This window comes from Fonsecaea pedrosoi, assembly GCF_000835455.1.
Source record: "Fonsecaea pedrosoi CBS 271.37 unplaced genomic scaffold supercont1.7, whole genome shotgun sequence".
NCBI lineage: Eukaryota > Fungi > Ascomycota > Eurotiomycetes > Chaetothyriales > Herpotrichiellaceae > Fonsecaea > Fonsecaea pedrosoi.
Genome location: NW_013550609.1, coordinates 2,358,575 through 2,382,055, shown reverse-complemented (window position 1 = coordinate 2,382,055; position 23,481 = coordinate 2,358,575). Strand labels below are relative to the sequence as shown.

Here is a 23,481-nt window from a genome sequence, read left to right as displayed (position 1 = left end):
GCGTTGCAGGACCACATGGAAACCTGGGGATGGTATTATAAGGGGGGGCCATTCCAAGAGACAGGCTATCGGATTGTGAAGTATTTAGCGAAGGCTTTTTTTTGCTGCATATACTTTTTGAAAAAGCCACACCCAAGCCACGCACCTGACCAGGGCGAGACTCTCAAGCGACTGATTTTTAGATAGAGCCGCCATTTGGTAATCACGATCGACTACTGTCTTGTAGATATCCAGCAAGCATGACAACATTTAATTGACTGAAAGTCTCTGTTTCGCCACTTCTAGCTACTATTCACTGGTTATCTGAATTTCCATCTCTCAGCTGCCACATATACAAATCGACGCATATAATTAAGTGATGTACCCGGTACAAGTCACATGCCAAGCCATTTTAACCGCTTAGTCTACTAGCTCAACGCTAGTGACAGTAGTGAATGCTTGTCCCCAAATGTTGGCCATTAAATTAGACGCCAAGATTAACTAAATAGTGTAGCGCGGTAAAGTTAGTTAGTGACAGTTCACGCGACTTTTTAAGTTAACACGCGCCCGCCGCGGCTCTCACAAACTGCGGAACCACCTTTCACATGGACTTGTCTCGAAGCAACAAGTTCCACCAACTGCGAATAATGGAATTTGCATTATTCTTTGAGGGTCGAATGTCTCACCTAGTATGAGGATCTGTCTACCTGACCGCCGTCCTACCAGCATGAGAGATCCAGTATCTCACTTATGCATCCCACGTTTTGTTAACATCTCCCGCCCTCGACTGTCGCTGCGGTCACCACCACCGCCGTCATGGCGGAGTTCATAACAGCCTTACAGTAAGTTCGCCAGCGGAGCATTCTCTTCATGACTGCAGTCGCACTTACGAATCCATCTCGTCCATAGAGAATTCAAAAATTTGCCTCCCGGACTCCATATCTTCTGCCCCCGGCAAAGCGACGTCGACACCGACAGATACGACGACGAACAAAATCCTAACCCGGATGACCCGATTCGCTATGCAAGGATTGAAGAGACCAAGGGACGACGGAGGAGGTTTATCTCGTCACTCCAACTCCTCGCCTATGATGGGAAAGAAAGCGAGCAGTACCAACGGTTCATTTGGGACACCCTCGAGGAAGCCCTGGGAAAATGTGACCTTTGCATACGCGAATACTACATTGCGAAAGTCGGCTTTCTGGATGCTCTTAGGGAGGACTACGAGGAGGATGATGTTGCCAATTTCTTCGCCCTGATCAATCGAAGGGATGTCCAACGGATTGTTCAGGGACTCAACGCTGCTGACCAGACGCTGCGAAGTGTTCCGGAACAAAAGAGAGGGACTGCGGTACTGAACCCCAAACACCTTCACGCTCTGTTTGAGGCACTCGTATCTCAGGCATTCCTAGATGACGAAGAGAAATTGAAAACCCATTTCGATGGGCCTTTCAGGATGATACAGACGAAAAAGGTGCTTAAGATGCGGGATATCCTTCCAGCAGCCACACGATTTCTTTTTGACTCCAATACAATCAGAGTGGTATGGGCAAGTTCGATCTGGACCCGACTCGATCGATGTCCCACGGACCTTGAATGGGATTGGGCAGTGAAAGACTATCTTCAGAAGAAGCTGCAGACGGCTTCAGATCCTCACGATGTTGCGAAACTGTGGAGTGCTTTGGACCTCATTGTCCAGAAGCTCGACGAACGGTTGATTACCTACAAACTCTTCGACCTTCAACCGAACTTGTGCACAACAGCGTTGAACCACTTGGTCAAGCGGACGACTGCTGTCCCTTCCATTCTTTCGACCCTCAAACAGATACTGGACAAGGCCCCGGATGCCTTTTGGCAGGCCATGGGCTCCATCTCCTCACAGACAATTATTGAGCAGATCTTCGCAAGTCCTTTGTTCAACAAGGACCTCCAAGAAGCTACAGCTGCTCCCCAGGACTCCGCTCCGACTGTCCTGTCTTGGATTAGTTCATTGCTCGATTCTCTCAAACCTGCCAACCGGCCGCCCGCTACACATACACTCCTCAATCAGTTGTACGAAAGAATTGACAATGTCTCCCTCAGCCTTGCAGCAAGAAGGGCGTGCTTTGAACAGGCTGTAAATGTGCTGTTAAAGACAGTCATGAGTTTCTCCGGTGAAGACGAGGACAGCCAACATCTGATCGAGCGGTTAGTCTATCTTGATACCCTGAATCTGGTTGGTCACCGTCTAGACGGGATGCTGCGGCCCAGAGATCAGGCGCTTGCCAAATCACTGCAGCACCGAACTCGAGAAGATGCTGTTAACCTCGCCAAAAATTCAATCGCCTTGGAATGTAAGTGTCTGAAGCTCGATTTCGAGAATCTCAGTCGCAATGAATCTCGGAGGCAGGAATCAAGTGCCTACACTCCAGAGATCTGGACCTCAGTCATTGACAATCTGCGGGACGATGATTGCGCTTTATCTACTGCGGCACTAATAGCGATCATGTCTCTTCCTGGCCTGGAACAGTTCCGAGTGAGAGAAGGCGACAGCCTGGCCAAAGAAAAGAAGTCGTACAACGCTATCTTTGAAAAAGTAAACCAAATGATCAGCAAGCTACTAGAGCGCATATCCGAATTTCAGCCACCCCATCTGGACACCCTATTCAGACAACAAGATACAAGCATGTCTCTGGTAGCAGCTTTGTTTTCTCCCCACCAGGAGATATATGAAGCAGCAATAGCAATGGTCAAGCATATCAGCGGAGAGTCAGGTCGAAAGGAAGCTCTGGCCCATTTAATCAACGCTTTTCTCGGAACTACCATATATGGTGTATGCTGGCTGTTTAGGCGAGTAGCCAACTACAAGACCTTTGCCTCAGTACCCAGAATGCTCAAGACTGGTATGGAAATCCTCGACGTGCTCTGCAACCCAACGCATGGCCTCCTACGCCGCGTGCAGCTGTCGGGCCGCGACCTCAAAGCTGTACAGAGCTATTGGTCATACCAATGGATCGCTCTGAAGACAATCTACGGCCACACGGAGCGCTGGTCGCTGGAAGTGCACAACAAGGATGTCATGAAAGAGGTCTGCCGTGATGCCATGCAATATGCTGAAGAACTTTTCCATCAATACGACCTTTTCGCGAGCGTTTTGACAAAGGGAAAGCCGGACAAGGCTGACGAGATTCGAAAGTCGCTCTTGGACTCGGCTAGCACCAGCGAGAAGAACATAGGCTCACCCTTGAGTGCTCTAGATACCATGTGCAAATGGCTCAGACTGAGGGACGAGTATTTGGCCGACACACTAGTATCATTAATCTGCAATATGCTGTATCAACTCAAACGACTCCGGGCTGTGGTGACCAACAGTGAAGGTCTTGCATACGTGGAGGATGTGGCGACAGGAAGCACCGTCAGAACGATGCTATCAGCCTCACAAAAAGCTCGACTAGTACGGGCTCTGGAAGACTACTTTGACCGCCAAATTGGAAGACCGGCCATCAAGAAGCAAGCGACGCTTAATCTGGGGAAGTGGACCGATTCAGCTGCCGCTTCAAGAATCTCTACCCCAGAGTCGAGGGATCGAAGCGCTGACGAATTCGGAGACGACGACATCGCTGATGAGGACCTCATTGAGATTGCCAGCAAAACGCTTGATACTCACAAAGCAAGAGTCACAGCCAAGGACAAGACGAAGATCAAATCCCTGCTCTCGCAGCAGGCGCCTGCAATCCCAAAGACTGCACCAGCATCCACAATCGACATTCAGGCGAAGAAGGCGCAAGAGGCGAAGGCCTTCATTGAGAATCGGAAGCGCGAAGAAGCAGCCCGAAAACTTCGAGACAAGGAGGCTGCTCTCAAACTAAAGGGCAAAACCGGAATTGGTGCTCAGACAAGCGGACAAGGTTCAGGACTTGCTGGGCTGGGAGTTGTGGGCAAAGACCATTCGGCAGGTCCAAACAGTCTCATGGTGTCTAGCGAGTCTGAATTTGACTCAGATTCGGACGATGAATTGTTTGGCATTCAGTCGAGGGGTCCTACAGTTCGTGATCAGCTTAGACAGAGGAAGCCCCTCCCAGCTGGCCCTGTGCGTAAGATCAAGCAACAACGAACCCAGAAGGATATTCGTGCCCGACTTGCTCCTGACCTAAGTGAGCTGCATCGCACAATCCTTGGCTGGGATTTCTTTGCAGAGACCGATACGCCTCCCTATTCTACGACGGATGACTACACCCTTGTCACAAACACGTTCCGGACTGCACAGGACTATCAGAAGACGTTTGAGCCACTGCTGGTGCTGGAAGGCTGGCAGAGCTTTCGTGCGGCACGAGAGGAGGGCAATTTCAAAGCCTTTGAGGTCAAAGTTGCCAACTCACTGATCGTGGACAGCTTCTTTGAGATCAACTCCTCGATGTCTTTCTCGGAGGGGAAGGATCTCGGTATCGGGGTTTCGGATGTCGTTTTGTTGTCCAAAGCCAGCAAACCGGATCAGGATCCCAGCGAGCCTCACTGCCTGGCCAGAGTTAAAGAGATTTCCAGGAAGAAAGGAGAAGTCCAAGTCGTCTATCGGGTGAATGCTGCAAACAATCCGCTACGCCCATTCCTGAACGACAAAGCCGTTGTCTACGGTGTGCAGATCTTGTCACTGACTCCATTGGAGAGGGAGTATGGTGCGCTCATGGCCCTACAGTACTATGATCTGTGTGACGAGATCATCAGAGCGCAACCTTCACCCATCCTTGATTATGCGGAAGAAGTGCTCCAGCCGATCAAGACGACTTACAATGTCAACTTTGCGCAAGCTAAAGCTGTAAAGTCCGCCCTTGACAACGATGCATTCACTTTGATTCAGGGTCCTCCCGGTTCCGGCAAGACCAAAACCATCTCTGCACTTGTTGGTGCCATGTTGACGGGCTTTGTCAAGAGACAAGAAAACAGCGCTGGAAGATCGAACACAGCTGCTTCCGCGGCGCGACCACCATCTTCCAGCAAAAAGATCTTGGTGTGTGCTCCAAGCAACGCCGCTGTGGACGAGTTAGTGATGCGGTTCAAGACGGGAGTGACAATGTTGGACGGCACTTTTGAGAAGATATCAGTCGTTCGCTTGGGTCGCAGCGAAGTGATTAACACTAATGTCAAAGACGTGACTCTTGAGGAGCTTGTCAACGCTAAGCTCAGCGCCGCCGCACCCAGGGGCCCAGGAGAAGACATCCATGGACTGATGATGCAGCATAAAGAAGTCTCAGAAGAACTGAGAAATCTCCGAGACTCGATTCAAGATCGCCGAGGCAAAGGTCAGTCAGTGCCAACCACTGACGAACAACTGATGGACGCTCTTCGCCGGAAGCAAAACGGGCTGGGTAGCAAAATCGACGACCTGAGAGAAAAGCAGAACACTGCGTCTCGGGACGTAGAACTCAGTCGAAAACGAATTCAACAGGAGATTCTGGACTCGGCACATGTTCTGTGCGCAACTCTGAGTGGAAGCGGACACGAGTTGTTCCAGGGCCTCAATGTCGAATTTGAGACAGTCATTATCGATGAAGCTGCGCAGTCAATTGAACTGTCGGCATTGATTCCTCTCAAATATGGATGCTCGAAGTGCATCCTTGTCGGCGATCCGAAACAATTACCACCAACCGTTCTGTCGCGCACAGCAGCCAAATTTCAGTATGAACAGAGTTTGTTCGCCCGTATGGAACACAACCACAAGAAAGATGTACACCTTCTCGATACGCAATATCGTATGCATCCGGAAATCAGTCTGTTCCCAAGCAAGTCCTTCTACGACTCCTTATTGAAGGACGGCGAAGGCATGGCCGAGCTTCGTCGGAAGCCGTGGCACCACAGTGAAATTTTCGCACCTTATCGCTTCTTTGATGTTCAAGGAATGAGTCAAGCAGCAAGCAAGGGGCACTCGTTGGTCAACGTTGCTGAGATCAACGTCGCCATGCAACTGTACCGGAGATTGACGACAGATGTGCGCAAATATGACTTTACAGGAAAGATTGGCATCATCACCCCATACAAGGGCCAGCTGAACGAACTCAAACGCCGCTTCAGGGATCAATATGGCGAGGCTATCTACTCCAAGATTGATTTCAACACGACAGATGCATTCCAGGGTCGAGAGAGTGAGATCATAATTTTCTCTTGTGTCAGAGCTTCAACCCAAGGAATTGGTTTCCTTAACGACATACGACGTATGAACGTCGGTCTAACCCGCGCCAAATCCTCCCTTTGGGTTCTGGGCAACTCGCAAGCACTCGTGAGAGGCGAGTACTGGCGTGCTCTGGTCACGGATGCCAAAGCCAGGAATTTGTACACTGATGGTGACCTGACCAGGCTGCTCAGCCGACAGCTATTGACGGAAGACATGATGAAGGACGATATTGAGATGCTTGACTGCAATGTCTCTTTGTCCGAAACTGTGAGGTCTCCCACAGTCGCCGAACGACCATTCAGTGGCAAGCCAGATTCTAAAGAACCAGCACCAGCACCGGTGAAAGAACGGAAAGACGCTTCTCGGCCGATGAGTGCCGTGGATCAAGCTACTCCGTCATCGCACAGGCCACAAAGCGCTCTTTCAAGACAACCTTCGACAGCCTCCTCCACTCGACCAGACCCGAAGCGACAGGACTCAGGACCCTTGGTAGGAAAACGAGATCTCCCCAAAATCGATAGCACAACTGGAAGACGTATTGTTTCGAATGGATCACGGCCTATCGAACCTAAGACCGTGGCTACGACTCCAAGAGCTGACTCTGGCGATTACAATCCTTCTGGCGGTAGCAACGGCCTCAACGACCTCCGTAACTGCACAGTTTGTGGGTCCTATGAGCATCGAGCGATTGATTGTGACAATGAAGAGGCCTTGGCTGGGTCAATTGGTATTTGCCAGAGATGCCAGTACCCTGGTCACACCGTCACCAAATGCACTGAGCCTCGATGTCTCTCTTGCGGGGAAGTAGGCCATGTCACCGATCACTGTACGGTCCCCTTGGACAAGCGACTCAGCAAAGCGCAACAAGAGAGGGTGCGGAGAGAAGAGATCCGCTATGGTGAGAGAAGAGACAGAGCACGTCAGCATCGAGCAGAAAAACAACTTGGTGAACACGACGCGCAGATTCCTTTGGTGAAGACCTCAATGACAAGCTCAAACTCGATCACATCGAGCAAAGAGGTCAAGAGAAAGCGAGACGAGTCTTCAGGTAGTGAATCGACGAGAGCCAAGGTGCCGAGAGCCAAACAAGAAAACAGATCTCCAGTATCTGGCGCGGTCAACGTGCTCAAAAGTCACCCAAGCTTACCTCCGAGACCGCCTGGACAGGCCGCTCCACCGGGGTCATCGGGTCAAGCGCCAAAATTTCCGGGTGGCCGTCCGCCTATGGTGAGGAAAAAGAAGACCAACGCCGATGATATGTTCATGAAACGAAGATAAGATCGGCACTAACAGACACCTTCAAGATACAAGGCCTTAGAGTCTTGCTTTCAGTGCTCATGGTAGAGCCACCATCAGCGCGCACGATTGTTGTGGAGCTGATATCGACTTTTTTGCATTCTATGAAAGAGGCAGTCGGTAGACTTTGTCTCCTCAGGAATACATAGCATGAGCTGGAATGTAATTAGTGGATGCAGCGGGCCAGTCTACAAGACGCTCTTGTATATGATTGTAGCATCTGACGCCGCCGGGGACATGATGAACACGGACATCATCATGCATGGGAAAAGTATCGAGCGGAGCATCTGCATAGCGACGGGCGTTTCAGTGGCAGACTGGGACTTCCAAAGGCGGATAGATCATGAAGTCCAGACCCAGCGAGGTCGGAAACCGCCAGACCTTCTGACGAGATATGTAAATGGATACGACCAACTAGACTTTCGGAACGCAAGCATTGTGCATCTATGGGATGCATAGCGTGTTGGACTCCCAAATTCATGGTGGTCTCGACAGGTAAATTCCCAGTCCCTGATGCTCATCGGTGACAAAGGCTGTTGTCTACGTAAGGCTGTACAAGGCTGAGCGAGGCTGAGCGAGGCTGAGATCCAAGGTTCTTGGCACACTTAGTTGTTCTCGGCATAGATTCCTTTTTCGCGACATGGAGGTTTGTCCAAGTGTCCTTTGACATCGCAGCCAAATTGCAAGGTCTCATCGAAGCTCTCAGGAGAAAAGTGTCCTCCATCTCTCTTCCATTTCCTCTGCTCCCGCACCTTTTTCTTGCACTCCTTTGCTTCCCTCTTGCTTCCCTTTCTCCCCAACAGCCTCAAGCTGTTTTATGGTGTACAGCAACCATGAGTGGCCGTGCGTGCCTCCTTCACCCTCTTCTCCTCTCCGCACTTTCAATGGACAAAATTGCTGATCACAACAACTACAGTCCGCTTTCTCGACCTCATTAAACCCTTCACCCCCCTCCTGCCGGAGGTGGCGGCTCCGGAGTCCAAAATCCCCTTCAACCAGAAGTTGATGTGGACAGGAGTAAGAGCGCATCCAGTCCAAAACCACGCGAATGATCGCGACACGGTCGAGCAACATCAGGCTAATGATTGGGCTGCAATGGGTAGTGTACACTCCTAATTTTCTTGGTCATGAGCCAAATGCCTCTGTATGGCATTGTCTCGTCCGACACTTCAGATCCCATCTACTGGCTGCGTATGATGCTGGCCAGTAACAGGGGCACATTGATGGAACTGGGTACCACACCCATCATCTCCTCGGGCATGGTTTTCCAGGTATGCGCGAACGGCCCTTCAGTCGTCTTAAGCAGATGTAACTGACGTGACTCCGCAGCTGCTGGCTGGTACTCATCTCATCGACGTCAACCTCGATCTCAAGTCCGACCGCGAATTGTACCAGACGGCTCAAAAACTCTTCGCCATCATTCTGTCGTTCGGCCAAGCCTGCGTTTTCGTCCTCACTGGTCTTTATGGCCAACCAAGCGATCTCGGTGCTGGAATCTGCCTTCTCCTGATCGTCCAACTGGTGATCGCTGGTTTGGTGGTCATTCTGCTGGACGAACTCCTTCAGAAAGGATACGGTCTTGGATCCGGTATTTCCCTCTTCATTGCCACAAACATCTGCGAGTCCATCATCTGGAAGGCCTTCTCCCCGACTACGGTTGATACAGGTCGCGGGAAAGAGTTCGAAGGTGCGGTGATTGCCCTCTTCCACCTGCTTGTCACCTGGCCAGACAAGACCCGCGCGCTCCGTGAAGCCTTCTACCGCCAACACCTCCCAAATATCATGAATCTTTTGGCGACCCTGACCGTCTTTGCCGCCGTCATCTACCTTCAGGGCTTCCGGGTAGAGATTCCAGTAAAGTCATCTCGTCAACGCGGCATGCGAGGCTCCTATCCCGTCCGCCTGTTCTACACCTCCAACATGCCCATCATGCTTCAGTCCGCATTGGCTTCGAATATTTTCATGATCAGCCAGATGCTCTACACCCGCTTCTCCGACAACTTGCTGGTGAAACTTCTTGGAACATGGGAACCAAAAGAGGGCTCGTCCCAGTTGTATGCTAGCGGTGGCATCGCATACTACATGTCCCCACCACTTAACTTTACCGACGCTCTGCTCGACCCCATTCACACCGTTATTTATGTCACGTTCATCATTGTCACCTGCGCGGTCTTCTCCAAGACATGGATCGAAGTGTCTGGTAGCGCTCCACGCGACGTGGCCAAGACCCTGAAGGACCAAGGATTGGTCATGGCAGGTCATCGTGAGCAGAGCATGTACAAGGAGCTGAAGAGAGTCATTCCCACCGCGGCTGCGTTCGGTGGTGCGTGTATTGGGGCGTTGTCCGTGGCAAGTGACATGCTTGGAGCGCTCGGGAGTGGGACTGGGATTTTGCTGGCGGTGACAATCATCTACGGGTACTTTGAGATTGCGGCCAAGGAGGGAGATTTCGGCCAAGGGTTGAAGGGATTGATTGCTTAGAACCTTTGACCGGGTGTTGAAGAGTTGAGCTTTTTCATACACTACAAGCTTGTTAAAAGACGCTAGGAGAACAAAAAGTGCGCGCCCTGTTTCTGCATAGCCAAAGGTTTTTTTTTTAGGGTCAGGGTTGGGAAATGCTCAGACAATGAAAGGAGCCCAAGTGGAAATAGGGGCTGAAGGCGACCAACGAAGGGAAAATTTCATCACGTCTGGTCTGGTCTGGTCTGGTCTGGTCTGGTCTGGTCTGGTCTGGCCATTTTGCCTAGCATTCCTTGTATAGTACCGAGTATCATCCTTGTGTGTGTGTGTATGTATGTGGCCTTGCCTTGATTAGCCTAGCCTAGCCGACCTGTTCTCATCATGTTGGTGGGTGTGCTTGTCCTGTAACGTACTTTGTCAAACTCGATGCTATCTACAGAACTGTACGGTATGGTGTGTATAGTATGTATATAGTATATATATGTTATATACAACGTGCTTGTTCGGTGTGCTTGTCTCGTCTCGTCTCGTCTCGAACTCGACTCTCCCCCATGAGAAGGGAGGATGTAGTCCCTCAGACTAGGACCGTCTGGTAGAAAGGGTGGTCCATTGGCTTTCTTTTCTCGACTCCAAGGTGGCTTGCATCGGTCCTCGCCACCTTTTTTCCGTTCCATGAGGTTCTTCCATATATTTTTCTTTTTGGCTCAAGTCTCTATCCACATACCCACCCTTCGAGACATGCTATGCACCCTGGGTAACTACGTGCGATAATCCCCATTGATGGTAACGTATTCGTGACTGAAATCGCACGTCCAGTAGTAACCGTCTTCGCGCCCAACCCCCAAGTCCACGTCGATGATCAGGTCCTCGTCCTCCAACAGCCTCGCGGCCCGCGCCTCGTCCACCGTCTGCGGCTCGCCGTTGACCAGGAGCTTCAGCACGCCCTCGGCCTTGGATTTGGAGTTTTCGGCAGGGACAAACGATACGTTCGTCCGCGTAGGAATGACAGATCCGGTCGCGCTCGAGAGCGAGATGTTAGGCGTGTACCCGATCGCACAGAGGATGCGACCCCAGTTGGCGTCCTTGCCGTAGAGCGCCGTCTTGACGAGCGGGGAGCGAGCAATGGTCGAGGCAATGGCTTTGGCGTCGGCCTCGGTCAGGGCATTGCGCACGTGGATCGTCACGAACTTGGTGGCGCCTTCACCGTCACGAACCACCAATTGCGACAGTTGCTGGGAGAAAGACGTCAGGATGGCGGACATGGCGAGATAGTCCTCACTGCTGGTGGAGGAGATCGATGACTCGGACGGAGAGGGCGAGGCGGCACCATTGGCCAGGAGGGCGACGGTGTCGTTTGTAGAGGTGTCTCCGTCGATGGAAATGCAGTTGAACGATTTGTTCACGGCGGTGGTCAGAAGAGATTGCAGTGCTCCCGCGCTGATCGGTGCATCTGTGCACATTATCCCCAGCAGTGTGGCCATGTTGGGGTGGATCATGCCAGCGCCCTTGGTCATTCCTGCCAGTCTGTACTCGACGCCTTGATGCTGAGCACCCGGCAAGGTGAATGCCGTGGATAGGAGTTTGGGGAATGTGTCCGTTGTGCAGATTGCCTTTGCCGTGGTCAGCCAGGAATCGTGGTCGTTGCCGAGATTTTCGTATGCGGTGGGAATCTTTGCCAGGATCTTTTGGATGGGAAGCCTCTGCCCAATGACACCCGTGGACATGACGAGGCTGTTTGCGTCGCTGTCACCTCGCGAGTCGGCTTCCTGTTGGAACTGGGCCGAAGCTGTCTTCGACATGGCCCAGGCATCGTCCACGCCTCCTTGGCCTGTGACCGCATTGGCGCAGCCAGAGTTGATAATGATACTCCTCAGACCTGCGCCGCTGCGCTTCTCGAGCACTGCTTTGCTCACCCGAACAGGTGCAGCTTGAAACTTGTTGGTAGTGAAGACGGCGGCGCCATGGGCAGGCCTGTCGGAAGCGATCAGGGCTAGATCAGGATGAGATTTGTTGGCTGGCTTGACGCCAACGTGGGTTCCTGAGACCTTGAATCCTTTGGGGTAGGTGCCAGACGTGGGTACATATTTTATCTTTGAGGCTGGAATAGACGCGTCCACTGGGGCAGAGTAATGTCGAACGAATGTTCGGATGGCCGAACGAGTCGTCGAGGGACTGATTGCGGAGGCCATGTTTTTGGCGTGAGATAAAGAATTGGATTGAAGCAAGGAGGAGAGAGCCAGTCGACTTCTTGTCTCTGTCTTCCGCAGTACCGAGCCAGTGTCTGACCAGAATCCTGACTCTTCAGCTTCAGCTCATGTGGCGAAGGAGTAGATCGTTCAGTTGTTGAGCTGAACGGGTAGGTCAATAACTCTGTCCTTCCTTATCAATGGCTACTGATGAGAGGAAGTAAAGACGTCTCAACCTCACGCACAGCAGGTATTTCGATGTAGATATTATCAGGCCGATAATTTTCCCGGATTTGATGTCGATATAGCATCTGCGTTCGCGCAGTGCCTTTCCATTAACAAAGCATCGTGGGTGAGAGAAAAAGATGAAGCGAGAGTCAAAAATGGTAGAGCAAACGACGGGCCAATCAGAGTCGCCGGTTTGCGGAGCGGGAGTCAAAGGCGCGTCGCGCAAAGGAGACGAAGACACAATCTTTGGATTCCCTCCCTCAATCAACACTAGACTTCGACCTATCGTGTCTTCTCCCCGATCCTCTATAGCTTGATGCCTTCCGCTCTCTGCCATGGCCAAACGAAAACATCCCGACCCCGACATTGATCCCATCGTCACAGTTACAGACACCCCTTCCAAGCGTCGAAGAAAGACTACAGATGGAGGAGGGGCACTCACCAATGGAGACCATGAGGACGGCTCTGCCCCGAGCCCTTTGAAAGATAGGACGCCCAAGCAAGAGTTAACGCCTTCGAAGAGGAAAAGAAAGTCCGTCGTCGCAGACCTTCAGGCCGAGGAAGATGAAGATGAAGGCAGTCCCACCCCAAGGCCAAATGGTCGCACTCTCTTCTCTACTCCGACTCGAGGCAAAGGCGCCGCAACAGCTACTACACCCTCCAAGTCTGCACGAGCAAAGGCAGACAGATCTGCAAAGAGGAAGAGTGCCCGACTGCTGGCTGAGGCGCAGGATGATGAAGATGACGACTTGGACGGGCAAGACGCGCGGCTGGCGCGGGAAATACTTGATGAGGAGGATGAAGAAGACGAGGGCCCTGACGGAGATGGGCTCGACCAGGATATCGTGGCCGCGGTTGAAGGGAATGAAGTTGACACGCCGTCAAAGAAGAGCACCGGCAAACGAGGGCGACCCAAGGGAGCAAAGTCGAGGAGATCGCCCACCCCGGAAGGCGACATTCCTCCTGAAGAACGGTACTTTTATCAGAACCGTTCTGGCCCTCCTCAAGTCTCAAGCAACAAGTTCAACTCGGTCAAATTACTCACGGACGAGGAATACCTTGAAAATATCTCATCATGGCAAGACCCTCACGAGCCGGAAAAGGCATTTCTGATGAAACTGCACACCCGGTCTTTTCCACAGTGGCGCTTCGAACTTGCTGAAGGGTTTGGTCTCTGTCTCTACGGCTACGGCAGCAAACAGCCTCTGGTCAACCACTTTGCTGAATATATGTACAGCAAGTGCCATCCGCCTCCGCGCATCGTTGTGGTGAATGGCTATATTCCAAAACTGAACCCGCGAACAATCCTCAACACCATTGCATCGGCCGTGTCTAATACAGAAGACGAAGCAATTCGCCTAACCGGCCAACCGGAAGAAATGCTCGACACCCTACTCTCCCACATTTCGGATGAGCCACCGTCCTCGCAGCTCCTCGTTATGGCCAACTCTATCGACTCCACTTCCCTCCGCCGGCCGTCCATACAGTCTCTCCTCGCCCGTCTTGCTGCCCATCCGCACGTCTGCTTTCTCGCGACATGCGACACACCCACCTTTCCGGCGCTGTGGAACTCGTCCCTTCTCGATCAATTCAAATTCGTCTTCCACGATTGCACCACTTTTGCACCTTACACGGCCGAGATAGGGAGTGTTGTAGACGAGGTTCACGAATTACTGGGCAGGAAGAGGATGCGCGCCGGTGGGAAAGAGGGCATCGGGTTTGTGCTGAAGAGCTTGCCCGAGAATGCCAGGAACCTGTACCGCCTGCTACTCGCCGAGATTCTGAGCATTGTGGAAGACGGGCTCGATGGCGAAGGCACGCAGTACGCCAACGACAAGGCCGCCATAGCCGAAGAAGACGAAGGACAAAGGCGGACAGCCTCACACAAGACGTCACGAGGCAGCAACGACCACAAGACGACCACCGCGGTGTCCGCTCCCAATGCGGACGCGGAGGAGGTGGGCATCGAATATCGCACGCTCTACCGCAAGGCCGCCGAGGAGTTCATCTGCTCGAGCAGCATGAACTTTCAGTTCCTGCTCAAGGAGTTCCTGGACCACCAGATGATCACCAGCCGTCGCGACCCTGTTAGTGGTGCCGAGTTGCTGGGCGTTCCTCTGGGCAAGGCGGAGATGGAATCCGTCTTGGAAGAACTCATCTGAGGAGGTCAACGCACACGGTCCAGCGCATACGGTCACAGACAATGGGAATTGGAAGGGAGGTGGAGAGCCACAGAGGAGATCGGTCGAGAAAGTCGGGTTTATTTAGTGAGTTGAGTGAATGTCACAACCATCCACGAATAGAATACTAGTCAAGTAGACGAATTCAAATACGATCTGTATATACTTGTGTAGGTACAGCTCAGTCCCGCACGTCTGGATCAAGAACCTCACCGCCATCGAGTTGAAGCGAACCACTCAGTCTATTCACCAAGCAGCTGACAAGACTACGTAGCGAACTGATTGGCCGATGGAGGTAAAATATCTATCCTATCTTTTCGTTTTACTTTGGTTTGGGGAACCGGTACTGATCTCCTGATCCAAATTCAGATCTCATTGTGATGAAAAAGAATTCTAGAGGAGGGGAAAATCAATATGCTGAATTGTAGATGTGCATGGATAGACGTGGATAAATAATATGTATGTAGACGCCGTCCGCTTCCACTTCCGACAGCGGTGATGCATTGGATGTCTCGGTTCCGTGTCCATCCCTCGTGCTCCGTCTACATCCATATCCTGGACATTAACACCGGGCACTCTGAGGACCTCATGCATGCAATTGGTCAGGATCATGCCCGAACTCGTCATTTCTCGTTTCCTTTCTCCGGCGATTGCGTCCCTGTCATCGGCTCGATCTTTGTCAAGGGTCTTTCTCTCTTCAGCCTGGTGGTGGAGAAGAGCGAGAAAGAGTGGACAAGGATCTTGTCAATCTATCACCCAAGCAAGCACCGTTCATCGGGCGCTTCCTATCATCTACCAGCCCCGTCCGGCCAGCTTGTCGCCATCTTTCATGCCGCTGACGTTGATGCCCACCATGGCCTCTCCGAGGCCCTCGGAGCACTGTGCCAGCACGTGTGCGTCTCGGTAGTGCGTGGTGGCTTGCACAATGGCCTTTGCTCGCTTGGCGGCATTGCCGCTCTTGAAGATGCCGGAGCCGACAAAGACACCGTCGCAGCCCAGCTGCATCATGAGCGCGGCGTCGGCGGGGGTCGCGATACCACCAGCGGCGAAGTTGACCACGGGTAGGCGGCCGAGCTCGGCGGTCTGTTTGAGCAGGGCGGCATCACAGCCCAGTTCCTTGGCCAACGCCCTCAAAGACCCCTCGCCCTCTTTCAACGCGGCCTGGGCCTTTGCGATGTCGCTCTTGACCGTCCGCATGTGCTTGACTGCCTCGACAACGTCGCCGGTGCCGGCCTCGCCCTTTGTTCGAATCATGGCGGCGCCCTCGGCGATCCGTCGAAGAGCCTCACCCAGATTCCGGCACCCGCACACAAAGGGTACCTTGAAGTCTGCCTTCTCCACGTGGTAAGTGTTATCCGCAGGCGTCAAAACCTCACTCTCGTCGATATAATCCACACCCAAGGCCTCGAGGATCTGACACTCGACAAAGTGACCTATTCTAGCCTTGGCCATGACGGGTATGGTGACGGCGGCCTGGATCTCTTTGATGAGCCCGGGGTCGGACATTCTGGCGACGCCACCCTGGGCGCGAATGTCGGCGGGCACGCGCTCGAGGGCCATGACGGCGCAGGCGCCGGCTTCCTCGGCAATGCGGGCTTGTTCAGCGTTGACCACGTCCATTATCACGCCGCCCTTGAGCATCTGTGCCAGGCCGGCTTTTACTGTGAAGGAGGGGAGGTCGCCATTGGTCGCGGAGGAGGTTTGGGGGACGATAGTGGTGGAAGACATGTTGGAGTTGTCGTTAATGACCATAACGGAGGTAATATGCGGTTAGGAGGAAGGTGTATGGTTGGTGATCAAAAGAAGTAGGAGTGGGGTGTGAGAAGGTGGTCGAGCGAGGGATATAAGCGAGTTCGAGGAGAGAGTAGGAGAGTAGCAAGGTTGGTTGTTCAGTCGGTCAATCGGATAGACAACCAGATAGGTATGTAATGTCGTGCCAACAAAGAGGAATAGAAAGAGGCAACTGTCCAAAGAGGAAGTCGAGGGAAAAGACCGCAAAGTTGTCGAGAGGAGGAGGCGAAAAAACAAAAAATTATTTCCCCCCCAAATTGTCCTGAGTCACCGAAAAATCAATGGAGATTTCTTTCCCCCCCACACACACGCGCAGAGTCTGGCCACCACAGTTACAGTCCGGAGTAGCAGAATGCAATTAACGAAAGAGGAAAGTGAAAAAAAAGAGGACCTCCTTTTTCCGAGTACGCAGACACCAACCAGGTGACGGACAAAGGGAAGAATAGGTAAGCAAGTTGTGAGTTGGTTGGTGATATGGCCAGGCTATATTGGTAAACTGGTTGCGAGGGATGGTTTATGTGTGACTATCAGGAGATGGACGGATGGACTTGTCGTCTGTGTTTATAGGTACAAATGGTTGTAGATTTGGTGGCTACGGTGTTTGGTTTGCCTGCGCCCTGGGACAAGCAAATAGACACCGAATTTCAATGACTGGGAAGTGACTGGCCATCCGGGGAATGCTTTTTCATCGGACCAGGAAAAATTCGCATACAATTTTCCCCGCGGCGATGATGGCCGTCGGAGAAGTCACCCTCACGTGCTCCACTAGACAACTTAACACTTGCCTAGTAGACACTTTGTATGGCGATTAGTGGTCTAGCCCTCAGCGCTAGTGGTACTAGTGCCTGTCTAACTGGCTGATGCCACCGAGGGGCACTGGTTGGCATCGGAAAGCAGCGGCCTATGACCATCTTCCCGATAAGCAGATAAGCGTTATCGGAGACACGTGACCGGATTAGTCAGTGATATCCCTCTGGCCCTCCGGGTGCCCTCCACCTCCTGGTACCTTCACTCCGCACCGCCACGGCAGCTCAGATGGAGAGAGAATCCTATGAGTAGGAGGAGGAGGAGGAAGAGGAGGAGTGCAGGGAATTGATTTCCGACTCGTTATTGAACACATACACACCTCATCGAGTGCAGCATGAGCTGACTGAGATTTGACCGTCACTGCTTCTCCTCTCCTTCTCTTTCATTTTCCGATCGGCAATGACCAGCTCCTTGGGCTTCTCGATGCGTTGCTCAAATGCTGCGCCTGCGCTGTGCTCATCATGCCATACTCACAAAATACGACCATGTACGTCTCAACGATTCCAGCCCACAAACCAGAAATTCCGCCGCCGGACTCAACCTCCGACGAGCTAGCTCCCCTCTCTTCCTCTCCGCCACCTCCGTCAACAACACCAACGTCAATATCGCTGCCCGACTTACCCGAGGATGTCTTTCTCTTGGTCTTGAGAGACCTTTCCGCGTGGGATGTCGTGTGCTGCCAGCGCGTCTCCAAGTCATGGCGCGCCGCATTCTCCAGAGACGAATACATCAGGTTCGTGCTGCAATCGTATCCGCGCGCCAGAGAGGTCCGGTCTCTTCCACCCGGGACCCTGCATCTGCATTCTCCATGCCAATCACAAGGCTCGCGGGACTGGAAAGCCATTCTCGCCAAAGTTGCCACGCGGTACCACCACCTGGCCCAAGGCACAGCTAGAGTGGTCGACAGATATCCCATGGCTCCGGTTGAACAATTAGGCGACTGGTTCCCCGTGGGTCAGTGGGATTACCACGAAAGCCAGCCAGGGGGTCGGCTCTACTATGAGACAGCGGCCAGTCACCTGAGTCGTGTTGGCACTAAGCCTTACCTCTTTAGACCGACACTGTGGTCCTACGATGACAGTCTCCTGGTCTTTGCGCCAGCCGAGTGCAATGAGGATGGCTACTTCCCGCAGATCCTGGCTTTGTTGGATGTTGAGACTGGCCACAAGTATCCCATCCCCTTTGACGTTCGAGGTAAGATCATCCGAAATCTGCGCCTGAAAGAGCATACCTTGATCGTGGAATGGGCCGAGAAGGACCCTTTCCACAACCTCAATGCCATGGAGCAGGTCAACCGGCATTTTGCAAATTGTTTCGACGTCCGGCGTACTTCCGGACGCGACAAGTCCTGGGAGGTGACCTGGCGCTCCGAATGGAAGATGCATTTTCTCGGGTTGCCGCCCAATTATCACGACCGCTTCTTCTCGACCCACACTGCCTCCCATTATGCCGTGTATTTCTGGCAGCCCAACCGGAGCATGTACACAGGGGACGAGGAGCTGCCCATTGAGTCGCTCTCGGTCTGGGACATTTCTAGTCCCTCGCCGTACAGGCCTTCGACGGACCCGTCTGGCAAATACCTCCCCACCGGGAAAACCGGCCCGTATATCGTGTCGAGGTTTTCTTTCAGGCAGATGGATCTTTTTGGCATCCGTCAGCGCGCCAGCGTCGCCCTGATGTCTCTCCACCTGGACTCGGAAACCCTGTCCCTCACGGTGCGCGAGAACGTGGGCGTAGCCGGCCAGGGCTACTTTGACCCGGCGGAGCGACTGTGGTGTGCCAAGACGACCACGTTCCCCTTCCTCGGCGAGGGCCCCAGACTCTTTAGAGATTGGGACGGCAATCTGCCTCCGTACCGCGGCCATTGTAGCATGGAGACGGCCGACGTGGAAGAAAGTGAGCGGTGGTTCCTGCCCATCATGGATGTGGTCGACACCGACGCCGGCGTCAGACTGAGCCTGGTCGAGACGTGCTTCTCGGGCCAGAGCGCGGACAACAGGCTAGTCGTGCGGATCAAGGTCGACGCCGCCACCAACAAAGACTTTGCGGCCCTCGGGGAGGCTGCGCTCGGCTGGGCCACCCTCGACGACGACTTGACGCGGGAAGTCTCCTTCATGGGCCGCATCGCGGGCGACGAGCGCTGGCTGATTGGGCAGAACGAGCGCATGGAGATGGTGGTCATGAAGTTTTGAAAACTCTGGAGTCATTTGACGACGTTTGATGTCCCTCCTTGAAGGTTCAGAGCATCTCTTTCTTGTAAATACGAGTCCGCGGTTCCTATTTTCATGTACATGCACACACACCCTTTCGATTTGCTATCTCTCTCTCTCTCTCTCTCTTTCTCACTGGGCGAGCCAAATGTAGATATGTAGATCTACCTGATGTCCATTGCCCATTGCCCATTCGCCACAGCGAAAGCCAGTTCGGATCTCCTTTCCACTTACAGCACATACAACATACTTAGCCTAGCTATAGCTATGGTCTATATACAACTCCCTACTTGTGAAATATGTCAATATTTTCTCTCTCTCTCTCTCTCTCTCACACACACACACACACACATCTGTCGTCGGGGGAAATCTGGTCAATTGTCGAGGTTTAAAGAGCCGAATCGCTACAAAGTTCTTTTGTCGTCGACTTCAATAAATCAACGTCCAAGTCAGCAGGTGGAAAGGAAGGTGGAGGAAGGAGGACGAGGAGAGATGGTCTATGGTGTTCCCTAAAAACCCCTTGGATGTTTCTAGATTGATGGTGATCCGTTCTGTTTCGGCGGTATCATCGAACAAGCGACCCTGGTCGACGCGGTGGTTCGCCCTCTCGATTCTCATAACTTTTCAGTGCCTTGTTGGCGTCTCAGAACGATGCTACACTCCCACAAGTCTCTTGTCGGTGAGGAACCGTCTTGGGTAAAACCAACCAAGAGGCATAAAACGGTGTCATTGTGGTGCAAGCAGTCAGCTGTGATGCAGTCCGGGACAAGCCAAGATGAGTCATTTCCCACCTTAACATGGAAAGCCATCCCAATGATTGAAAGAGAGGTAAGTGTCAGGATGCCATCTCGCACTGCACCGATACCTCTATTTGTCTGGGGTCCACATCGTCAACAGAGATATTGGAGGGATTAGTGGGATTGGGTGACGGGAGGTGATGGCGGTGTAGTTGGAAGCGTTCGTCAATACGGAATCCCCCCTTCCAGAAAACCTCCTCGAGGTTGACAAGACACGAATGATCGTCTTTCCTGTATGACCATGTCGGTATTCGACTGTGTGACGGCTGCTGGGTCTCGTAAGGCTCCCTTAGAAGCTCCTTTTGAACGTCACCTTGAGCCTTCCCCCAGATCCTCACCAGGGTTTTCGATCAGATCATCTTTACTTCTCGTACCCTTTTCTAGAGTTCGGCCTCCCAGAGCAACGCTCGAGGAAGGTCTGAAACCCACAAGCCAGCAAAACAGTCACACTTTAGCCCTTGACGAAATCTTGATACAAAGCCGGCAAGCGCATGTGGTCGGTCGTGAACATTCGTTAGCAAAAGCGAGGAATAGGCTGGTACCATGTGGAGCCATAGATCCAAACAGTCTGACTCAGAAGCTGTACCGTTGAAGGTCTACAGTCACGCACCACTGTCAAAGAAGAGAGTAAGTACACAGGTACCCTGCCTGCCTGCCTCACCAGCTCACCTGCGAGGAAAAGGCACTTATTGCGAGGCACTAAACCCAATTAGAGTCTGTTCTAGATCTTGGCATTTATCGGACCCCGTGCACGAGACACATCGAAGGCTGGCGACGGTTTGGTGATGCCAACTAGCACATCCTCTGGACTGTGGGGGAGCAGAAGGGAACAGAGGGGAGCGGATGAGGGAGCGAGTAAAATGAATAGTCATAAGCTGGAGATGAGAGGAGAACAAAAACATGTATGGTATGAAGGCGCGATATGAGGTGTACAGGGGACGAGGAACATGGTGGCACTCGTGACTTGAGCAGTGTTGAACAGTAAACTACATAAATGCTACATGATACATGACGTTGTACATGAATGCCAATGGGCAGACACATTCTGACCTCAAGCTCCAAGCGACCCAAGAGCAATGGAGTCTTTTCCTGTGGTATGACTTTGGGTCTGTAAAGGCTTCCTTGCTTCCTTGAGAGTCCTGTGATTTGAACCATTATATCTAAAGAGTGTGTTTAATGTTTTCTTTTTTTTCCTTTTCTTTTTTTTTCTTTCTTTTTTTTTTTTTGAGACTGACGTGATGACCTGATGACAGACATAACATGGCGGTGTATAAAATGGCAGTGTAGATGGATGAGAGACATGCTAACAACATGGTATTTGTCGTTGCTGGATGAGAGGTGGTGCCAATGGTATTGACGGTGATGAAAGCTCAGTTGACATGAATGAGCGATGAATGTTTGGTGAACGATTGACATTGATGAGACAGGAGATGTAGGTGATCTGTAGATGATGGCAAATGGTGTGTTTAGACCATAGAGAGATGTACGTGGTAATGTTGCATTGAGAAATGGCTGAGACTGGAAGAGGCACTGAAGGAGTGACAAGTTGGAGGAGGAAGATGATGTGTGATAGGTGGTGTTTTCCTCTGGCACTATGAACTTCAGGACTGAGGTCTATGGCATGTTGTGGTTTGTTTTCCGACTGAGGGAAGTTGAACGATGGACAGGTGGATAGGTGGTGGTAAACAATGACATAAATAGTGGCAGTTGGCATTCTTTATATTTGAAGGGGTTGATGGCAGAGGTGTGCATCTTGGGGGTTGGATTGTTTGGAGGCAGAGTATGGTGTTGGGAAATTGATTGAGGTGTTCAGTTGATTGAGGTGTTCAGTTGATTGAGGTGTTCAGTTGATTGAGGTGTTCAGTTGATTGAGGTGTTCAGTTGATTGAGGGTTGTTTCAGATTGAGGATTTTGGAATTAGGTTGAGGTGTTTGGAGGATGGATTGCAAAGGGTTAAAGTATTTCAATGATAGATTGAGGTTTGGTAGGATAGATTGTTTGAGTGGTTGAGGTGCCTTGAAGGATTGATGTTCTCTGAAGGTGGAGGTGTTTGGAGCAGCATTGAGGTGTTTCTAGGATTGGTTGTTTGAAGAATTGAAGAGTATGGAGGGTTGAGGTTGAATTGTTTTGAGGGAAGAAAAGGTATTGAACGAGCGACAGGTTTCCAGCAGCAGCAAAGGTGGCAAGATAAATAGCAGTGGTATTGCAGTCCTCTGTACACAAGACAGCGTCGATGATGAGGTATATGAGAGGCATCTTTGACTCATTTGAACAGGATTGAATTGAACGAGTGACTGTGCTTTGAGCGACAATGGTTTGAAGCGAGTGGCCGACAGGAATGTAAATGAGTGTGTTGTAAAGAGCGTCATGGCTTTGGAGGGAGCCGTAAACCCTGGTGTAAAGAATGTGTATGGCAAGCTCAGATCGAGTCGCACTGCCATGTGGTTGGCATAAAGGTTGACGCTGGTGCCACTGGTGCTCTTGTCGCTGAACAGAATACAGACTGGCAGACCTGGGACATATCTTTGTGCAGCTCGATGGACAGAGAGTCTAATAACGCTTGGAAGCGCTTTCGGTCTCCTGACTCAAGGCCCACATCCAACTGTAGCGGCATCTACCCAGCCGAAGCCAGTACGCACGCATCCAGATGTCATCTGTGTAACTCAGTAACCGGGACATCAGCCGAAGCCTTCTCACTGTCATTACTGGTTTGCAACCGTCTGTGACCTGACGGTAGATAGAGGTCCGTTCTGCAAGGCAGTCTGGGGGCTAACCGCTGTTGTCAGACGTCGGTGTCGTGCGCATTTGGCCGCGGTGCCCTCTAGTAGGCTGTCCATCGGTCGGACAAGTGTCCACGTCGTGGACGAGGAACAACCCTTGGGAGGGTTGAGGAGGGAGAGGTGAGAGGAGAGGAGAAGGGAGAGAGAGGGCCATCGTCACCTTCCCAGAGTTCAACAGGAACCTCTGAGAAGGAGCAGTCGAAAGACGACGTGCTCCCATGCTTGGGTGGACGACGGAAGATCTTGCGGAGGCGCCTGCGGAGACGCAACAAGAGGAAGAACCTCTTGAGCTCCCAGCAGGTCTCGCTGGCCAAGATGGAGAGAGAGACGCCCATGGTGCTTGTCAAGCGGGCGGAGGGGAGAGAGAGAGAAAGAGAGAGAGAGGTGAATGTGACTGTGGAGGATCTTGTTAGCAATGGTCAACTTGGTAGTAGGGAGGACATTGTGCTCACGAGGTGGTTGTTGCTGGTGTCGCGGTCGCTGTTGCTGTCGCTGCTGGTGCTGATGCTGGTGTCGCTGTGCTCCTGATGCTCATTGTCAGTGGGAAAACCAAAAGTGTTGACTGGTAGGGGTACTCACGAGTACGTGTACTGTCGCGAGGAAAGGAAAATTTTTCCTCGAG

The 23,481-nt window shown here is 52.1% G+C and overlaps 6 protein-coding genes across 6 annotated transcripts; 4 read left to right on the top strand and 2 right to left on the bottom strand.

Moving 5' to 3' along the window:
• Positions 1-795: 795 nt before the first annotated feature.
• Z517_10909 (uncharacterized protein) lies at positions 796-7,402 on the top strand (the record flags this gene model as incomplete). The annotated part of the gene is made up of 2 exons (XM_013424517.1): positions 796-821; positions 889-7,402. The coding sequence occupies 2 exons, from the start codon at positions 796-798 to the stop codon at positions 7,400-7,402; spliced, it is 6,540 nt and encodes a 2,179-aa protein (XP_013279971.1).
• An 851-nt stretch (positions 7,403-8,253) lies between these two features.
• On the top strand, positions 8,254-9,901 carry Z517_10908 (protein transporter SEC61 subunit alpha; the record flags this gene model as incomplete). Its single annotated transcript, XM_013424516.1, has 4 exons — positions 8,254-8,263; positions 8,337-8,437; positions 8,524-8,691; positions 8,750-9,901. The coding sequence occupies 4 exons, from the start codon at positions 8,254-8,256 to the stop codon at positions 9,899-9,901; spliced, it is 1,431 nt and encodes a 476-aa protein (XP_013279970.1).
• A 737-nt stretch (positions 9,902-10,638) lies between these two features.
• Z517_10907 (glutamate N-acetyltransferase/amino-acid acetyltransferase) lies at positions 10,639-12,069 on the bottom strand (the record flags this gene model as incomplete). The annotated part of the gene is made up of 1 exon (XM_013424515.1): positions 10,639-12,069. The coding sequence occupies one exon, from the start codon at positions 12,067-12,069 to the stop codon at positions 10,639-10,641; it is 1,431 nt and encodes a 476-aa protein (XP_013279969.1).
• A 560-nt stretch (positions 12,070-12,629) lies between these two features.
• On the top strand, positions 12,630-14,456 carry Z517_10906 (uncharacterized protein; the record flags this gene model as incomplete). Its single annotated transcript, XM_013424514.1, has 1 exon — positions 12,630-14,456. One exon carries the CDS (start codon positions 12,630-12,632, stop codon positions 14,454-14,456), a length of 1,827 nt encoding a protein of 608 aa, XP_013279968.1.
• An 810-nt stretch (positions 14,457-15,266) lies between these two features.
• Positions 15,267-16,202, bottom strand: Z517_10905 (pyridoxine biosynthesis protein pyroA; the record flags this gene model as incomplete). The annotated part of the gene is made up of 1 exon (XM_013424513.1): positions 15,267-16,202. One exon carries the CDS (start codon positions 16,200-16,202, stop codon positions 15,267-15,269), a length of 936 nt encoding a protein of 311 aa, XP_013279967.1.
• Positions 16,203-17,533: 1,331 nt separating this feature from the next.
• Z517_10904 (uncharacterized protein) lies at positions 17,534-19,264 on the top strand (the record flags this gene model as incomplete). The annotated part of the gene is made up of 1 exon (XM_013424512.1): positions 17,534-19,264. One exon carries the CDS (start codon positions 17,534-17,536, stop codon positions 19,262-19,264), a length of 1,731 nt encoding a protein of 576 aa, XP_013279966.1.
• Between the last annotated feature and the right edge of the window lie 4,217 nt (positions 19,265-23,481).